The 17,056-nt window shown below is 51.6% G+C and overlaps 1 protein-coding gene across 5 annotated transcripts in view; it reads left to right on the top strand.

The window, feature by feature from the left end:
• Positions 1-962: 962 nt before the first annotated feature.
• SLC24A4 (solute carrier family 24 member 4) overlaps positions 963-17,056 on the top strand; it is a 183,630-nt gene continuing 167,536 nt past the window's right edge. For 2 of the 5 annotated variants that reach the window (XM_027572517.2, XM_027572515.2), the window contains exon 1: positions 14,656-15,438. In XM_027572517.2, coding sequence (XP_027428318.1) covers positions 15,309-15,438 — 130 coding nt within the window. In that variant the 5' untranslated portion in view covers positions 14,656-15,308. Of the gene's footprint in view, positions 1,432-4,691; positions 5,327-14,655; positions 15,439-17,056 lie in introns of those variants that run through there. The other 3 variants (XM_027572514.2, XM_027572513.2, XM_027572516.2) reach the window with 3 other exon arrangements.

Below are 17,056 nucleotides of genomic sequence, written 5' to 3'. Positions count from 1 at the left end.
GCCCATGGGAGGGCCTCGGGGACCCTCCTGAAACGAACACGCAAACCCTTGCCCAGGCCACGGGCACTCCTTCCCGAAGCCTTTCCTTGTCACAGACCATCTAGGTTACCTAATAAATGAGCATGGAGGTCTCCTAATGTTTGGTGTTTATAAGGTAAAAGGAGCCCGTCGCTAGCATTTACTGAGCCCTCTAATTCCTCATTCTACTAAGGAGTCTGGCTGCCACCCAGCTCTTGGCAACAGAAATGGCTGGGAATCCTGCAACTTCAGGGGAGGCTACCCACCGCCACCGTCCTGTCGGCACCGCCTCGAATTGGCTGTGCTTTCCGGCTTCACCAGTATCCATGGAGCTGGGGGTAGGCTGTGTGGTTAACCCTGCAGTGTGTAGCGATGCCTATTTGAAGCACCCGTTTGGGGAGTCTACAATTGTCCAGTAACTAGATGCTAACATTTCAGATGTTATCATTCATTTGCAAATCCTCCGCATCCCCTGGGCGAAGGCAGGTGTGTATGTGCACCTCTGGCTCCCTCCAATTTGCTTGGAACGGTGGTGTTGCCTGTTAGCACACGGTTCCTTTCCCACTGGAAATCAGGACGGGTTGTGGCAGGTGGACCACGAGATCTTTTATCCAAGAGGGTCCCCAGTCGACGAAGTTTGAGAGCCACTGTCCAGCTGTAAGAGCGGAAGGAATCCTGGCCCCCGAATCAGGGAGCCTCAGAATTGGCTACAGTTTCTTTAACAAACTAGACCCAAGAGGTAGTTTCTTCCAATTTCGAAGAAATTGGACAGTGGCTGCCCGCCCGCGAATATGGTATTTAATTTACAGCAGCCCAAGAGCGTAGCTTGTGCGTGTTAATATTGGATTATTTCTCTTCATAGTTAGCTGCCTCCTCACTTCACCGTTTCCATGGCAACCCTTCTCAAACACCACTTCGTACTCTGAATACACAATGTAAACAATCTGCAGTTGAACATTTCCTGATTTAGGGGTTTGGAGCTAAAGCCAGCTGGCCTGCCATTAGGGATAAAGGTGAGACTCCCTCCGATCTCAGGAAGCCACGAGGAGCTGGCCGGGACTCGTTCATCACTTAGAACTGAGGGACTGGAGGCTCACTGCAAGTGCTCCCCCGCATGCTCGTGGCAGACACCGTTGGTCCATCCTGGGCTTCTTCCCCCTCAAGCCTGCTCTCGCTCTGCTCCTTTGCAGCACGACGCTCTGGGAAGTCACCACCAGTTGATCAGAAATGGCGTGTAAGACCAAGTTCAATTACCATTCCAGCAGAATTGATACTAGATCCGGTACCGCAAAAGGAATGGCATGAGTGTGGGTCACTCGTAGGTTCCAGAAGCCAGGAGATCCAAGCACAAAGAAGACAAAGCTGGAGGAAGGCGACTCGGTGAGCATCATCCGCGTGCCAGACACGATGGAGGTTAGTGCTCCCATATGCATGTCCTTGTTGCACCTTCGACACTCACCAAATCCCCATTCAGGGGGGAGTCAGGGGTGGGCTCAAGTCCACACAAAAATCAAACCGAGGGGCAGAGCCAGATGGAGAATGTTGGAGAGACACTAAGGGTGGACAGAGCCAAAGGCATCAGTCAGAACAAGTCCATAAGGTGCTCCAGGGAATGGATGGGGGGAAGCACGATCCATGGATGAACCTAAATGACAGCAGCGGGAGCCCAAGCCCCGTGCTGGGAGCTGAGTGCGGCGGGAGAGGGAATGCAAGTTTGGGAGCACGGCCGGTGCACCCTGGGGCTGCATCAGGAGTGCGGGTGGTAGTGTCCGTAGCTCACTCTCGAGGGCTTTTGGGGCATGTGGCATAAGAGAGAGGCTCTTACAAGATGTTCAGAGCTCAATGGATGGCGACAGAGCTTTAAGGAAAGACCAGCCCCATTGTTCACAGCCAGGAAACTGAGGCACGAAGAGATGAAGTGACGCTTTCAGAGCCACCCAACCTGTGAGGCCCGTGTGAGACTGGGGTACACGTCTGCAGACCCCCAAACCCTGCTCGTTGTCTTATGGACAACGGATCCATAAGATCTGCCTCATCGCAGATCTTCCTCTTCCGGTTCAGTCATAAAAACTAGGCGAGGGGACAGCCTGCACAGTAACTGGGGTGTAGAGTCTGAGAAGGACAGCGGGCAGGCAGAAGGTGGGGAGGGGTGGGGGGGGGAGGGGAGGGACCCTGAGGAGGCAGGAGCCGGGCCGGGGATCCGTCTTTCCTCCAGGGATCTCGTGCCAGGGCCGGAGTGATTGTCCAGAGCTGCCTGACCCGGGACTTCTGCAGTTGGTGGCGACAGTCTCTGTGCCTATCGTTTTGAGAATTGCCTCCTCTTGGCTTGCTGGCTGCAAGGGTGGTCCCTGAGGCAGCCCAAACTGACACCTCTGCCTCAGGGAAAGTCACTGGTCCATCCAGGCGGGGGTGCCTGGAGTAAAGGGACACCTCCCAGAGGGCCACCATCGACAGGTGCTTCTAGGGCCTCCGAGGGCTCCATGTTCAAGCAGCTCCATCGGAGGAGTTGTCTCCACTCAAGAAAACAGGGACGCAACCTGCTGTCCAACGAACAGCCCAGAACCCCAGGGAAGCCGCTGATATTTTCTTTTTATCAAAGGAGCTCTTTTTATTTCCAGTCTCTGCCCACACATAGTAATGCATACATTTTCTACATAGTTATAACCATGACAAGGAGGATTATTGGTTTGTCTGTTTGTTTGTTTAAATAGAAAAATCTCAGACCCTTTTCTGTCAACTTCGTAGCAACCCTTAGCATCTTTTGATTTCTGAGCGAATGAATCACATGATTGCTGTGCCTTTAGCAATGAACCAGAGGACGATCCTGACGTCAGGAAGACGAAGAGAGGCTCAGATGGCATGTTTGGGAAAATGCCACCGGTGGGGGTCCTATGGGGGTAGGCTGCTAAGGGTCAAGATTTTGGGAAGTGATAGGGGAGGGCTCCCCATTTAGCTGCCAAGCAGGCTTTGGAGCAGTGTGTGTGTGTGTGTGTGTGTGTGTGTGCGGGGGTGGGGGGGCGGGGAGGGGATGCAGTCCATCATTTGTGGGTTTTAAACGAGCAAACAGAAAGGGAGGCTCATTCCTAGCACAGTCAGTGCAGAGTTTCTGCCTTTCCAGCCACATCCCAGGGGCCCAGAGCAGCTCCACTCAGCCATCGGAGCCCTGGCTCCTCCTTTGAATTTGCTTTCACTGGTTACCAAGGTGTGCTCTGGAGGTGGGGGTTGCCTGCTGTCTGTTCTCCTAGGGATAGCCCATCAGTTTCCCCTGGTGATGCTAGAAGGGTCACCAGATCTGTAAGGGTGCCCCTGAGAGCCAGGGCTGGCCTCCAGGTCCTGTTCTACCGCCTGTGCTGAGCTTGTCCTGCTTAGGGCCCTTGTAGCACTCCAGGCTCTCAGAATATTACCATGGAGCAAATCCACACACACACTTCTGGGCTCTGGGCTATAAACCTGGGGCCCTGACAATGCCCTTCTCTGTGACCCCCCTCCCCTCCCCACCCCCAGTGACTTGGACATCATTGTTCTGCCTCCTACTGCAGTCTTCCCAGAGGAAAAAGGGGACTGAGAACCGTACCGTGCCTCCTGTCCTTAGAGGAGTCCTCTTTACCACGGCAGTTTGCCACATGGAAAGAGCCACAAGCCAGGAGACCAAGGCCTGGCTCCACCGCTGACTCACTGTGACCCTGGGAAGTTCATGCCCCTTTTCTGGGCCTCAGTCTCCCCATCTGTAAAATGCAGGGGTTAGGCTACATCAGTATTCCTCAAAACACCAGTTTTTTTTTTTTTGTTTTTTTTGGAATGTAACTAGGGATAGGAGCAAAAAGGGTTCCAGGGCCACCTAAGTTTGGGAAATGTTGGATTCGGCAAAATGAAAGATGCCCCATTGTTGCAGACCTTCTCAGAGGCTTTAACATACCTTGTAGATTTCCAAAAGGGGATTGTAGCATAAGGAATTTTTTGAAATTTATTTGAACGTCGAACATCTCAATCTTTTCAGCATGAGCATTAGAATTCTCTCTCTCTCCTTGGAGAGGCAAGGAGAAATTGATCTTCACTTCTTTGAGCATCCACGGCTGTTTGGTCTTTCAGTTTTTATCTAAACTACAAATAGTCCTGGCAAGGTCTTGAGAGTAGGATGAGGGTCACCATAAGGGTTCCCGAGAGTCCTTAGAAGAAGGGTTTGGGGGAAGGGTTCCAGTCCTCCAGAATTTGTATTCAAACGCCCATGTGTATAGTCTGTACACTTTCCCGGGGGGCAGGTGGGGGACATAGGGTCTGTAGCATTCTGTGACTTTTCAAAGGCATCTGTACCCCAAAGATGGTGACTCACTGCCTTTAGAATCTTACCTTGGTAGAAAGAAAGTGGGACTAAGTTAAGAGTTTGGATGTGAAACAAACGAGGTGGAGACTTTGCTATCTTACTGGGGAGTCAGGGCAGTGGGAACAGGGAACAGAAATGACAGGGAAGTGGGCAGAAGTTGGGGACAAGGAGAGAGATAAGCAGTACCTCCATCCTGGGCAGGCCCTGGCACCCCCAACTTCCTCCCTGGTCCCTCTGTGAGTGCTCCTGAAACTCATCCCCTGGTTCTTAGGTATGCAACGTGGCTGCTGAATATTCATGTTTGTGGCAGGGAGAAAATTACTGCTGTCTCAGAAAACTCCATCTCTTACAGGTCAACAGGGCTCCATGTATGAAATTGTTGCTCGAGGGCACCAATGTCCTGAAAGTATGTGTCTCTTCAAGGCCAGACACTTTCTCTCACTTCCTCAGAGACACTAGGGCCTCCATCTTGGACTCTTTCCACGCAAATCCAAGAGGGATGTGAGAAGCTGAGAAATGGTTGCAGGAAACCACCTCCTCATTACAGAAGCGCGGCCCGCACAGACGGATGTGCCAAGGCAGTGGGGCATTCTTGAGGTGACCAAGAGAATGTTCTGGTCCTGGAACCAAGACCCAGAGGCGTGAAGTCTGGATCCACAGAGGGAGCCTGTGAAGAGTTCATTCAGAAGCTGAGTTCTAAAGTTCACCATGCTGGCCTGCTGTTGTCTTTTGATCACTGGCCTTTGAAACAGAATACTAATCATAAGTTTATACGTTATTATTTACAGGCAGCCTGAGGGATTAGAATTCTCTCGGCTCGAAGGGCCCCATGACCGCTCACATGCATGACCCAGTGGAAGATGGTTTCGGCGGTTGTCAGAGGGGAGAGCAGAACTGTGTATTGGTCACAAAAGCTCTTTTCTTTCCTTTCTTGGATATCTTCTGAAGTATCTGCATGTCCCTACCCGAAATATCTCCACCCTGCAGGTAAGAATTTGCTAGAGAGTTTGCTTTCAGAACCTGGTTAAAAGGGGGAAGGAGAAAGGAGAGGCCCCAAAACTAGCTAACAACATTAATCAGAAATCCTTTAAATTAATTTAAAACGCTGAGTCATACAGACCCATCAGCATTGCATAACAGCCATTAAAGTATTAGTATTACTTTGGGGGGCACTTTATTATGCAACGCAGTGGTAAATCTCCTCTGGGCCTTTTTTTTTTTTTTTTTTTTTTTTAATTCCCCAAAAGACTTGCAGAATTTATTTTCAAATGGGTTGAGTCTGTTGTTCCGGCCTCCTATTCAGCCTTTTGCCTCAAAGCAACGGTCGTGGTCCATGTGAAAGTTAGTATCTAACATTAAAACCCTGCTTGATAGTTTAAAAACATTTTGAACCGCGTACAAAAAGAGAACCACCAATCCATTCCCTTAACGAGTGTTTACTGACGGCTTATACGCGCGGGAGAGCAAGCTCTGTACCTGAAACTCTGAGCTTCGGTCTTTGTCTTTTCTGGGTCTCCGTTTTCTCACGTGTAAAAGGGGGCCCGGGATAGGAAGGCTCATTCTTGAGGCAGGACAGTTAAGAGCAGGGGTCCTGGACCCAGACTGCCTGCCTCTGAATCCCAGCTTTGTCACTTAGGAGCTGTGTGACTCTGGCAAGTTACTTAACCACTCAGAACCCTTGGACTCCTTCACCTGAAAATGGAAAAGGATAATGGTATTTACCTCCCAGAGTTGTTGGCAGGATTAAATGAGTCAATAGATATAATGTACTTGGAACACTGCCTGGCCCAGACCAAGGGTATGTGACTATGATACATTGTTGGGATGGTGTTTGTTGAGTCCCCGACCAGATGACTGCTTGTGCATGGCCCAGACTATTTACCACGTCACTTCCTCTTCTCCCTGGGCACACAGTTGGACCTCATGTCCAGCCTCCCTTGCAGCCGTGGCCACGTGGCCGAGTTTTAACCCATAGGATGTGGGGGCAGTTGGAGCCGCCACGTCCAGTCTGACCTATGAAAACCTTCCACTTGGGACTCTCCATGACTTCCCCCCACTGCTGTCTCAGTGCAGACCAGCTTGCCACCCACCAACCCCCTCCCTGCCCCCCGGAAGCCACGTGCTGAAGATGGCACGGCCATGAGATGGAAGGGACCGTGATTCCTGGCCAACCACATGGAGAAGGGCTGCCTGCCCCCATACCCAATTTAGATGTCATTTGAGTGAAAAATAAACTTCAGAAGTGCTAAGCCAGTGTGATCTAGGGGAAGCTGAGTTACTATAGCAAGGCACAGGGCTAGGTTTGGAATGTGATGAAGACCTAGACGTCTTTCCTGAGGGGCTGAGCCTCGTTGTGACTATTCAGTTGTTTGACTCCGAGTTTCTGATGTTATCTGGGTAACCAAACCAAAGGACGTCCAGTTCTCTGGCTGGGGACAAGAGCTTGCATGTCCAGCAAGTCCTGGCCTGGTATCTGGCAAGTTCCCTGCAGACAGCTGCCCTGGCTGGCTGCCTGGGCTCACTACTCTTGCTTTCTGGACCATGCGTTTCTGCCCAGACGCCACAGGGAGCTCCTCCTATCCGCCAGGCGGTACACCATTTCGGTCCTTGGATCTTGGTCTTCTCCCGTCTTTTCAGCCGTGGGAATTAGCAGGAATGTTTGTATAGGAGCCTCCAAAGTGGGCAAAGTGAAACTTTCCCCTATTAAAACCCCAAAGCACAGGCTAGAAGGATGCTCACCATGCGGAATTGGCATCTGGTTGGGGGCGGGGGTGGCTTGCGGAAATGCACCTGGATAGGAGATGCACCTGTCCCAGCGGCATTTAGTGATTCCCTTTGTGGCAGATCTGCACTCCCTTGGATGAAAATCTGTGGCGCTCTATCTGTCCTTCTCTCTCAGCACTTGTCATCTTACTTCTGGCATAATTATCATTTCTTCCCGTGTATTCAGGCCCTTCCAGAGATGCAGAGAGGCTGGGACTTCTGAGGCTCGAGCCATTAGAGAGAAATGAAAAAATGTGAAAATAGGGCACATTCCCAGGAAAACAAAAACCCACGCTGCTCTCACCTTTGGCTGTGCAGTACGCTGATTGTAAAGGAAAATCTGGCTTTTGTGCAATGTCATGGCTCCTACTGAGCATGGAGAGACGAATCCAACAGCAGAAAATTAGCAACAGTCTAAACTGGAGGCACATTTTGAGCCATGACCCTTGCCAAATAGCCCTTCCCACTGCCCCTCGTGGCGAGCCCTCCCTCCTCTACTCTCAGATCGACAAGAGCTGAGTGACCAGAGGGGCAATGAGTAGAGGGCACTCCGTAATCCGCACCCTGGGGAGGAGGCTTGGATCTGTGACTTACTACCTGGGGCATCTTGGACAAGTCCCTTATTCTCCTGAGTCCCCATTCCCCGTTGGTGGTGGAGGCCTCTAGCTGTCCACTGAAATCCCCCCTCTGCTCCCACCATCTACAGAATTGTCCCAGGCACATGCTGCCCAGACAAGCATTTTCTAGCTTCCCTGGGTTAGATGTGGTCCTGCGACTAAGCTTCCACCAAAAGAATATGAGAAGTGAGTGATACAGCCTGGGGCTTACAACACTGGGTTCTCCTCCTCCTTCCTGTTGGCTGCAACCAGGAGCCGTGGTGAATCAGCTTCAACCGAGTAGCTGACGACCATGCCCTAGGGGATGGCAGAGTCACAAGGTGGCAAGAGCCTGGGTGGTGATGAGGTGCCGAGCCACATTGCCAACCTGGACTGCTCTATGCGGACTCTTGTATAAAAGAAATGCTTGTCCTTTACATCACGCTAGTGCTGGATTTCCTTGACACAGTAGCTTACCTTGCACTCAAACTGATGTATTGTTCGGAGGCTTCTGGCGTGGTAAGATATTTAAGCCTGAAGTGATATACAGTTAGGTGCTCAGTAAATGTTTTCTGAGTGGTAAACAAAGCGATCTGGTTATTTTCATATTTAAATCCAAGGACTCCGGGCACCTTGGTTTGGGGCATGATCCCAGGGTCCTGGGATGGAGCGCTGTGTCGGGCTCCCTGCTCAGTTGAGAACCTGCTTCTCCTTCTCCTCTGCACTTACGGTCTCTCTCTCGATCTCTCTCTCAAATAAATAAATAAAATCTTTAAAAAAATAAATCCAAGGACTCTGAGAAGCAGGTTTGCAAAGCATGGCGCAGCTACATGGGTTGATTTTAGGAGACCCTGGATCTGGTCTAGGTAAGCATCTTTCCTCCTCCAATCAGCCTGCACGGGGAGTACTCCCGGCCCCACATTAGTCAGTAACCAGGAGATGACCCAGGCAGAACATAGTGCCATGACACATAGCCTTCTGTCTCTACTTATAACTAACTTATCCAACAGGCTAGTTAGCATACCCATCAGGATGAGTCGCTGTGGCATGCTGTCGTGGGTGAAGGGTCTGGCTAACAGGCAGAAGACCCGATTCAGATCCCAGCTGTACCTCTAACTCCTTGTGCAAGCTTGAGCAGGCCGATTCAGTGTGAGGGACTTTATAAAATGGGGATGTTAATTCTTGTTCTGCCTCCTCCTTGGGGCTATTATGGGGGTCAAAAGATGCAGCGATGGTGAAAACACCACATATGACAGATGCTGGTAGGAGCAACACAACGGGCCGAAGCACATGTGCAGAGTGTGGGCCAGGTATGCTCTCCCTTCCTTCCATGAGCATTTATTGAGCACCTACTACATCCAGGTTGTGAGCAATGTAGATGTGGTTCCTGTCCCCACAGAGCTTAGAGCCTGGGAGAAACTATACACAAGCAAATAGGTCATTATAATATGGCCTGATGAGTTATTTGATAGAAATACAAAGCACCATAAAAACACAGAAGAGGGGGGCGCTTAACTCAGACTTCAGTGGTCCTGCAAGTCTTCTCAGAAATAATGGTATTTTCCTCAAGATTGGAAGCAAAAGAGTTAACCAGGTGTCTTAGTTCAGGCTGCTCTAACAACAATACCATAGAACGAGTGGTTATAAACAATAGACATTTATTTCTCACAGTTCTGGAGGCTGGAATGTCCAGGATCCTGGTGCTGGCAAATTTTGTGTCTGGTGAGGTCCACTGCCAAGTTCCTAGACAGCCATCTTCTTGTTGTGTCCCCCACGTGGCAAAAGACGAGAGAGAGCTTGCTGAGCCCCTTTTATAAGGGGCTTACTTTATTTACTATTTTATTTATTTATTACTGATCCTACCAGGAAGGTCCCACCCTCATAATCACCTCTCAAAGGTCCCGCCTCCAAATGCCATCACATATGCATTTTGGGGGGAACACAAACATTCAGTCCATAGTGCCAGGTGAAGGGGACCTTAGAGGTAGGAGGGCATGTTCCAGAAAGATGTGACAAGGGTCACTCCTGAAGAACAAGAAAGGAATTCTGAATGGCTGGAGCCTGGAGTGAAAAGAAAGGAATGATGAAGGATGAAGGATGGGGTGCAAGGGGCTGCCGCTTGGATAGAATACCAATGTCCAGTGCCCACCCCCCCGGGGCTGAAAAGTTCCTCAGGTGAATCGAATGTGCAGCCAATGTGGAAAGCCCCGATTAGATCATGCAGGATCCTATGTCAAGCTAAAGAGCTGGAAGTCTGTGCTGAGAGCAACGGGGAGTCTCTGAGGGTTTCATGGAAGAAAGGGACATAATCGGATTTTCCTTCTTCGGCAAGATTACTCTAGCTGCCCAGTGGAGATAGGAATGTGATGGACAGGCTGGCCTTCGAGATATGGTTAAGAAGTCCGCTGTAGGGATCAAGAGAGGCACAGGGCCCGTGGTGTCCACGGCGATGGCAAGAAGTAGACCCATCTGAGGTCCTAGTGGTGACAGACCGGGGCAGGAGAGGAAGAGGCGGGAGGACCAGGATGAAGCCCAGATTTTTGATTTGAGCAATCTGAATACACAGGCCTACATTCCTGAGAAGACTCTAGCTCTGGACTTCTAAGTCAGCAGCAGAAGGCAAATCGTGCCATCCAGAGAACTGATGAGCTCTCCAGGGGAAGAGAGGAAAGAGTGAGAAAGACGAGCCCAGAACAGAAGCCCAGAGGGCTGAGGGAAGAGCTGGTCAGAGAAGGAAGAGAAAACCCAAAAGCACGTGCCATCCAGAAAGTTACAGATGTGACTACTGGTAGAAAGGTGCATTCAAGCATGTCAAATCCTACTGAGATGTAGCCACAAGTCGCTGGTGACCTTGACAATGAAGATGAATGGAAACTTAGGGTGGCGCGAAAGGGATCATGAGAGCAGGCGCCACCCAACAGGGGCAACAACTATTCTTTATCGTCTTCACATTGTAGCCAAAATGTGTTGATTTATTCATTTCCTAAATATTTATGAAGCACCTAATGTGCTGGGCACTGTGTTCAGAGCTGCGGATAAGACAGCAAGTCCTTGAGGCCCTTGCTCGCCAGAAGGAGACAGACACTCTCACTCATATCACAGGCTGTGTCATGGAGATGCATGTCCGCGGCTTTGCAACATGCGGGGCCCATTCTACCCTGCGTATAGAGGGGCGGGTGGGTAGTGTAGTGGGGAGGGGCGGGTAGGAAAGTTTCTAACAAGCAGGGGAGAGGGACGTGAGTTCTGCCCTGGGGTTGTCACTGGGGCAGTCCACTGAAGAAGTTCAGATCTCAGCCAGCAGGGGAAGAATGGCACTCCAGGACCTCCTGGTGGTTTGGTGGGACCCTGGGACTGGCTTTGGCCAATGAGTGGTGGGTAGCGGTGAGCATGTCCCTTCCAGGCCAGCGTGCACATTCCCTTGCCAGTGCCAGTGTCAGATCCTCCAGAGGTCTCCCTCTGGCATGGCGAGTGGCCAGGTTTCAGACTGCGGCTGCTCCCAGATACCTGAGTAGCTGCCCCCAAGACAGCATACAGGGGAAGAAAAACTGTTTTCCCGTTATCCATCTTAGGTTCCCTGGCTGGAGGTCTATAAATTAGATCAATGAAAGACAGATTAACAAGAGAAAGACAAACAGAAATTTATGAACATGTGCATCGTGCGTACGTACACACCGGAGCCCTCAATAATGAGTGACTCAAAGGGGTGATTAGAACTTCGGCTTGTATCGCATCTGAACAAAAGAACAACACATTTTTAGCGAAGGGACAAGACAAAGGAAGAAAGACTTTGAGCTTTTAGGGGTGGCAAATTGTGGGAAGGCAAATATATGGGGACCTACTGGTAGATAAGGGCTAGTTTTAGCAAAATTTGTTAGATAGATCTCTCTGGTGCTGTCCCTGGGCTGATAAGGATCTAGAGCTGCCACGTGTGATTAACATCTGTCCTTCCTGGTAGGGGGGTGGGGGGGGAACACCTTTACAAATTTATGTCCCCATAAATAGGGGAAGGGCAGAGGATTTTCCATGTATCTGCTTCTTCCCATTTGCCTTCAGCTCAAAATAATCCTTATGCCAAAGTGGCATATTTGGGGGTTGCGTATTTTGCCACCTGGAAGCAAACTTTTTGTGGTTTGTTAGAGTCACCATGGCATAACCTAGCCCAGTGGTTCTCAAAGTGGGGTCCCTGGACCAGCAGCCTGAGTTTCACCTGGGAACTTGCTGGAAATACAAATTATTGGGCACCACCTCAAACTTACTGAACCTCACTCCCTGGGGTGGGGCTCAGACCTGTGAGTTTTAATACACCTTCCAGGAGATTCTGAGGCATGCTCAGGATTGAGAACCACTGCCCTAGCTGGTGCTGACTGCTTCCAGCCATCTGAAAGGCAGAGCAAGAGGAATTAGAATTTATAGAGGTCATTCTAGTAAACTTGAAAAAACCAAGTAAGAAGAATTAAATGGTGAGATTCTTCCTGTCACAGGAAAAAATTTTAAGAAAAAAAAATATCATATCTATCCCCAGACTGAGCCTTCCTACTAAAATGGCCAAAACTGTTTGGCTTTGTGGAGAGTCTCCAACTATGTCTCATCAGAAGAAAGCAGTGTCATGAAGGGGATACTCCGAATCCAGTGGCACTGAAGCCAGACCGAGGGCCTGAGATAAACCCAGAAATGCATTTCCCATTTGCCCTCATGGCCTTGCTGACTTAGAAAATGCTCCTGAATGCTTTGAATCTGAAAGGTACATAAAACCGAATTCTCTCTTCTGCAGGGTGAGTCTTTAGATATGGAGTGGAGGCTATTTGGTAATGGACACTATTGAAATGAAGCAAAAAGTACAATTCAAACGAATTGCTTTTTAAACTGTCAAAGAAGAAGAATCCATTTGTGCATGTGAAATTATTCCAAGAGTTCTATTAACTGAAAGCAGGTGGAAGCTGTCAAAGAAAACAAATGTGCTATAAAACAGCCGGCTAAACGTTTAAAGGCAGACACCTGATGACTCCTTTGGCCTGTTTCGGATTCAAAAATTTGTTTTAAACACCCCTAGGTGGGCTCCACGGACGAAAGTTTTAAGAAAATTTTAAATCCTAGTAAGCGGATGCCATTTTGTTTCTTGGACTTGTTTTAACCAATGTGACCCGAAGGCTGTCTTATGGATAGGACAACGGCATATTAACATTTTAACTTTTTCCTTCGGCTTCCATTTGATGCCAAAGGCTCTTGGCTGGCTTTCCAAATGATACATTTCACACATTCTAGGGTTTTCTATTTGCTATTGATAAATGCATCTGTGTACAGCCAAGTCAATGAGAAGAAAATTCTTCAATAGTATATGAAAAGTGCCTTTTTATCCCTGGCAGGCATGCTTGGTAACAGTCACCCATATGGAGCAGAAGCCTTAATGGTAGGTGAGGCATCTCTATAGGCCATAGGGAGCCCTGCGCTGTTCTATAGGAGACCAACACCGGCCTTTTCCATTTCCTTTCCTCTAGGGGTTTCCACTGCAATTAGTCTTGTGTTCATGCCTTCAGTGTCTTGTAGGCACTGAAATAGGGCTGCTGAAAAATAATTAGCGAACCCTCGTCTCCCTTTCCTGGTCCTCTAAGTACCTCTTACTTGTGCTCCTATGCCAGACTAACACAATTATCTGTGCTTAGACCAAGAGGAATCGTGCAGATGGTGACCATCTCGAGGCACTGGGACAGGCTCAAACCAGCCATGCTTCTCACACTTGGAAGTGCACACAAATCTCCAGGAGGTCTTGTGAAAAAATGCACATTCAGACTCAATAGATCTGGGCTAGAGCCTTGGAGCCTACATTTCTTGCAAGTTTCCAGGCAGTGCTCATGCTCTGGTGGACCACATATTGAGTAGTGAGGGAATAATGCAGGTTCTTCATAACAGTGACTTTTAGAACTGACCTATCAAATAGAGGTGTAGCGGAGGGTCTGGCTCCCCTTTGATTTAGGGTTCCTTGAAAGCAGGGACTAGATCTTACACATTTTTTTTTGTCCTCTGGCTGGCACTTGGCACGGGTCCCTGCACACGGTGGGTGTGTATTTATTTAATTAAACAGATCTGGCTTTGTTCCAAAAAGGATTTTAAGTGGACTTAACCCCTAGTGTGTCCCAAGCTAGGTGCGTGCTGAACTGGCCAGGGAGGGAAGTCAGTCTCGGGGTGCATTCACAAACCCTCTGGGCTGAGGCCCTTCCTCGGCAGGGCCCCACCGCTTGCTTGCACCTGGATGCCACTCCAGCAGCTCTTCTTCTGAAATTCTCCCTCCTGGTTTACACTAGAGAGTCGATCAGAGACAAGGAGGAAAACAAAACCAGACCAAACAAGAGAGCCCTGCGAAGCGGTAAGGCTGCAGAACATCAAAAGCTCAACTCCGGGCGGCGGGGCCGCGGAACTCCGGGGTTTCTCCCACTGCCTGATTTGAGCGTTTTGCAGGTCGGCATTGCGCCCCAGCCGCCGGCTCCCCCGCCCGCCCCGAGAGCCTTGCAGGAGCGGTCCCGGCGGGCGCGGGCGCCTGTTGGCTTGGTGCATGCCTGTTTGTTAGCTCCGCTCGAGCAATTAATCTTCTCGTGCATCTGCCGCCCCGGGTGGGGGGGAGAGAACGGGGGGGGGGGCTCGGGTCGCCTTGGGGGTCGTGGGGAGCCTGCACAGCATCGGCCGCGCGACAGAAACCCTTGTTCCGAGAGTCCCTGCGTTGCCAGAACCCGTTCCTCTCTGCAGCGGCCTCGGAGGGTAGAGAAGGGATGGTTTCGACTCCAGAGGGGAGGGAGGGGGGCGATTATATTGGTCAGTAGTTGAGCCTGACGGGGGGGAAGGGAGGAGCGCACGGGCGAGTGCGCCCTCGGGGAGGAGTACACGTGCTGAGGAGGGGGGTGAGAGGCGGGCGGGAGGGGAGGAGAAGGGAGGCGAGAGCCGCGGGCGGGAGGCGCCACGGCCTCGCAGACGCAGGCGCCGGCAGCCGGAGAGAAAGTTCCTGGGGAGAGCTCGCCCCCGGGAGGGCTGACGTCGAGGCCGTTCGCCGCTGAGGGTCGCCGGTCCCGGGGGACGCCAGCCTGCCTTCTCCCCGCGCGCGCGCGCGCTGGGCCGCCCGGGCTTGGGCTCGCCGGGAAGCAGGCGAGCGGTGCTGTTGGGCGGCCGCCGCCAAACTTGGAGGGGGAGAATGCCGCGAGTGGGAGCGGCGGCGCGGGGCGCGGGGGCGCACTGAGTGCTCCCCGCGGGCGCCCCCCGGGCACTGCTGCCGGGGCTGCGGCCGGGCGAGCGCGCGGAGGCTGAGCGGGCAGGTAGCGGCTCAAGCGCCGGGACTGCGCCAGCCCTACGAACGAGGGCCGCCAGCGCCACCGTGCCGGCGTCGCCTCCTCTCCCCCGAGCCATGGTGCGCGGAGCGCGCACGCCGCGCGCGGGACTCTGAGCTCCGGCTGTGCCGCGCGCCCCCACCTCCCTTCTCCCGGCCTCCCCGCCGACCTTGCCCGCGGGCCATGAAGCTTTGGCCGGGAGCCTCTCGCCTCTGAGCTTCGCGTCGCTCCGCCACAGATAGCGCTCCGGCCGCCGAAGCTCCCCATCCTCTCCCAAGGACGGCACCCGGGCGCTCCAGGATGGCCCTCCGCGGGTCCCTCCGGCCGCGCAAAGTTCGCAGGAGGCGAGAGATGCTGCCGCAGCAAGTTGGCTTCGTGTGCGCGGTGCTGGCCCTGGTGTGCTGTGCCTCCGGCTTCTTTGGCAGCTTGGGTAGGTGCCGGTGCGGGCCCGCCCGGGGAGTTGAGGGGCTCGGGCTGGGAAGCCGCCGGGTAGTTCCGAGATGTCTCCCCTTCCTTCCCCGCCAGCTTGGTCCCAAGGATTCATCCAGCCCCGTCCCCTCCCCACCGGGCAGGTAGAGCGCACCCAGGAGGGCTGACATCGACGCTTTGAGCTGTGGCGCTCGTTTCCCTGAGCTGCGCGCGGCCCCTGGGGGCTCAGGACGCGGCTGCAGGTCTGCGTTAACCAAGATGAAAGCCTGAACATCGGGCCGCTCCGTGCCAGAGTTCTGTCCCCAGAGTGCGTGGGGGGAACGCGCGGCGCAGAGGCGGGTGCAGGTGTGAATTCCCTTAGCCCGGGGCGGACCAAGCTGAGTGGTCCGCTTTACAATTTTGCGGATCCAGGACCGTGGTGCTCCGCGTTTCTCGAAAACCCAGATACGGAGGCTGGGAACTGAGTCTCAGCCCTCCCCTCGCCCCTTGCCGAAGGAGTGCCCTGGGTGTCCTGGCGCATCCTCTCCAAACCCTAAAAACGTCGAGGGCAGCCCCCCCAGGAGGTTGCTGCCAGGTTTCAGCATCGGTTAACTCCTCTTAATCCCCACGGTAGGAGAGCCCTGGTGTCTGGAACCACAATTCACACTTCTTCATCCAAGACGGAGGGATTTGGGAGTTGCTTAGGATATGCAGATTTGAGGTGGAGAGAGAAAGAAACTTAGGGGAAAAAAAAAAAAAAACTGGGGGTGGAGTGGGGGATGTGAGCCCATGTGGAATCTTCAGAAGCCATTCACTTGGCTAATACTCCCATTTTTAGTTGGACACGGTGGACCTTTTACTTCACATTTAATAAAAAACGAAAGAATTGCTTCTTCACATTTAATAAAAAACGAAAGAAATGCAGGTGATTTAGCAATCTGGACATGGAGATAAAACAGGGGGTGCCTTTCTGAGCAATTAGAGATCATCTAGAGCGATTTATAGTGGTAGGTAAAAATCAGGTGGGACTTGATTAAACTCTTTAAAAACTGCTTTTCAAGACCCCAACTTGTGATTTGAGGATAGAAGGTCAAAACATGGCTCTTTCCAACAGAAACCCAGAAAGGTTATTTGAACATCTTAACCTGATGCTTTGCGATTGGGCAAGTCAGTGTATTTTTTTCCCCTCAGCTACACACCAGAAATAACAAAATACTTAGAGGCTCTTTAGTGTCAGCATTATAGAAGAGGTATTATTACCCAGCTGAGGCAGTGTGCACACGAGGAGACGTAAATGAATACTCTGAAGCTCTTAAAGTGAGACTCGTTCATATTTGCTAGATCAGGAATTACCTTTAGGAGTTTAACTGTGTGTGGTCACTGGCATCCACACCACTACTCTCCATTGTTACTCTGTGGCCTTCGGACCAGCAGAATGAGCATCACCTGGGAGCTTGTTAGTACAGGATCCCAGGGCCCAGCCTAGACCTACTGAAACAGAATCTGCATTTTGACAAGGTCCCCAGGGGCTTTCTGTGCACATTTAAGGGTGAGAAGCTCTGGGCCAGACCCCCTCAACCTTCTCCACCTACCTGCTGACCTAATAGCCATTTGCAGTTCCCCTGGGGGCAGGGACACCT

This window comes from Zalophus californianus, chromosome 6, assembly GCF_009762305.2.
Source record: "Zalophus californianus isolate mZalCal1 chromosome 6, mZalCal1.pri.v2, whole genome shotgun sequence".
Lineage (NCBI taxonomy): Eukaryota > Metazoa > Chordata > Mammalia > Carnivora > Otariidae > Zalophus > Zalophus californianus.
The sequence above is the reverse complement of the archived record's forward strand: the minus strand, read 5'-3'. Positions and strand labels throughout refer to the sequence as shown.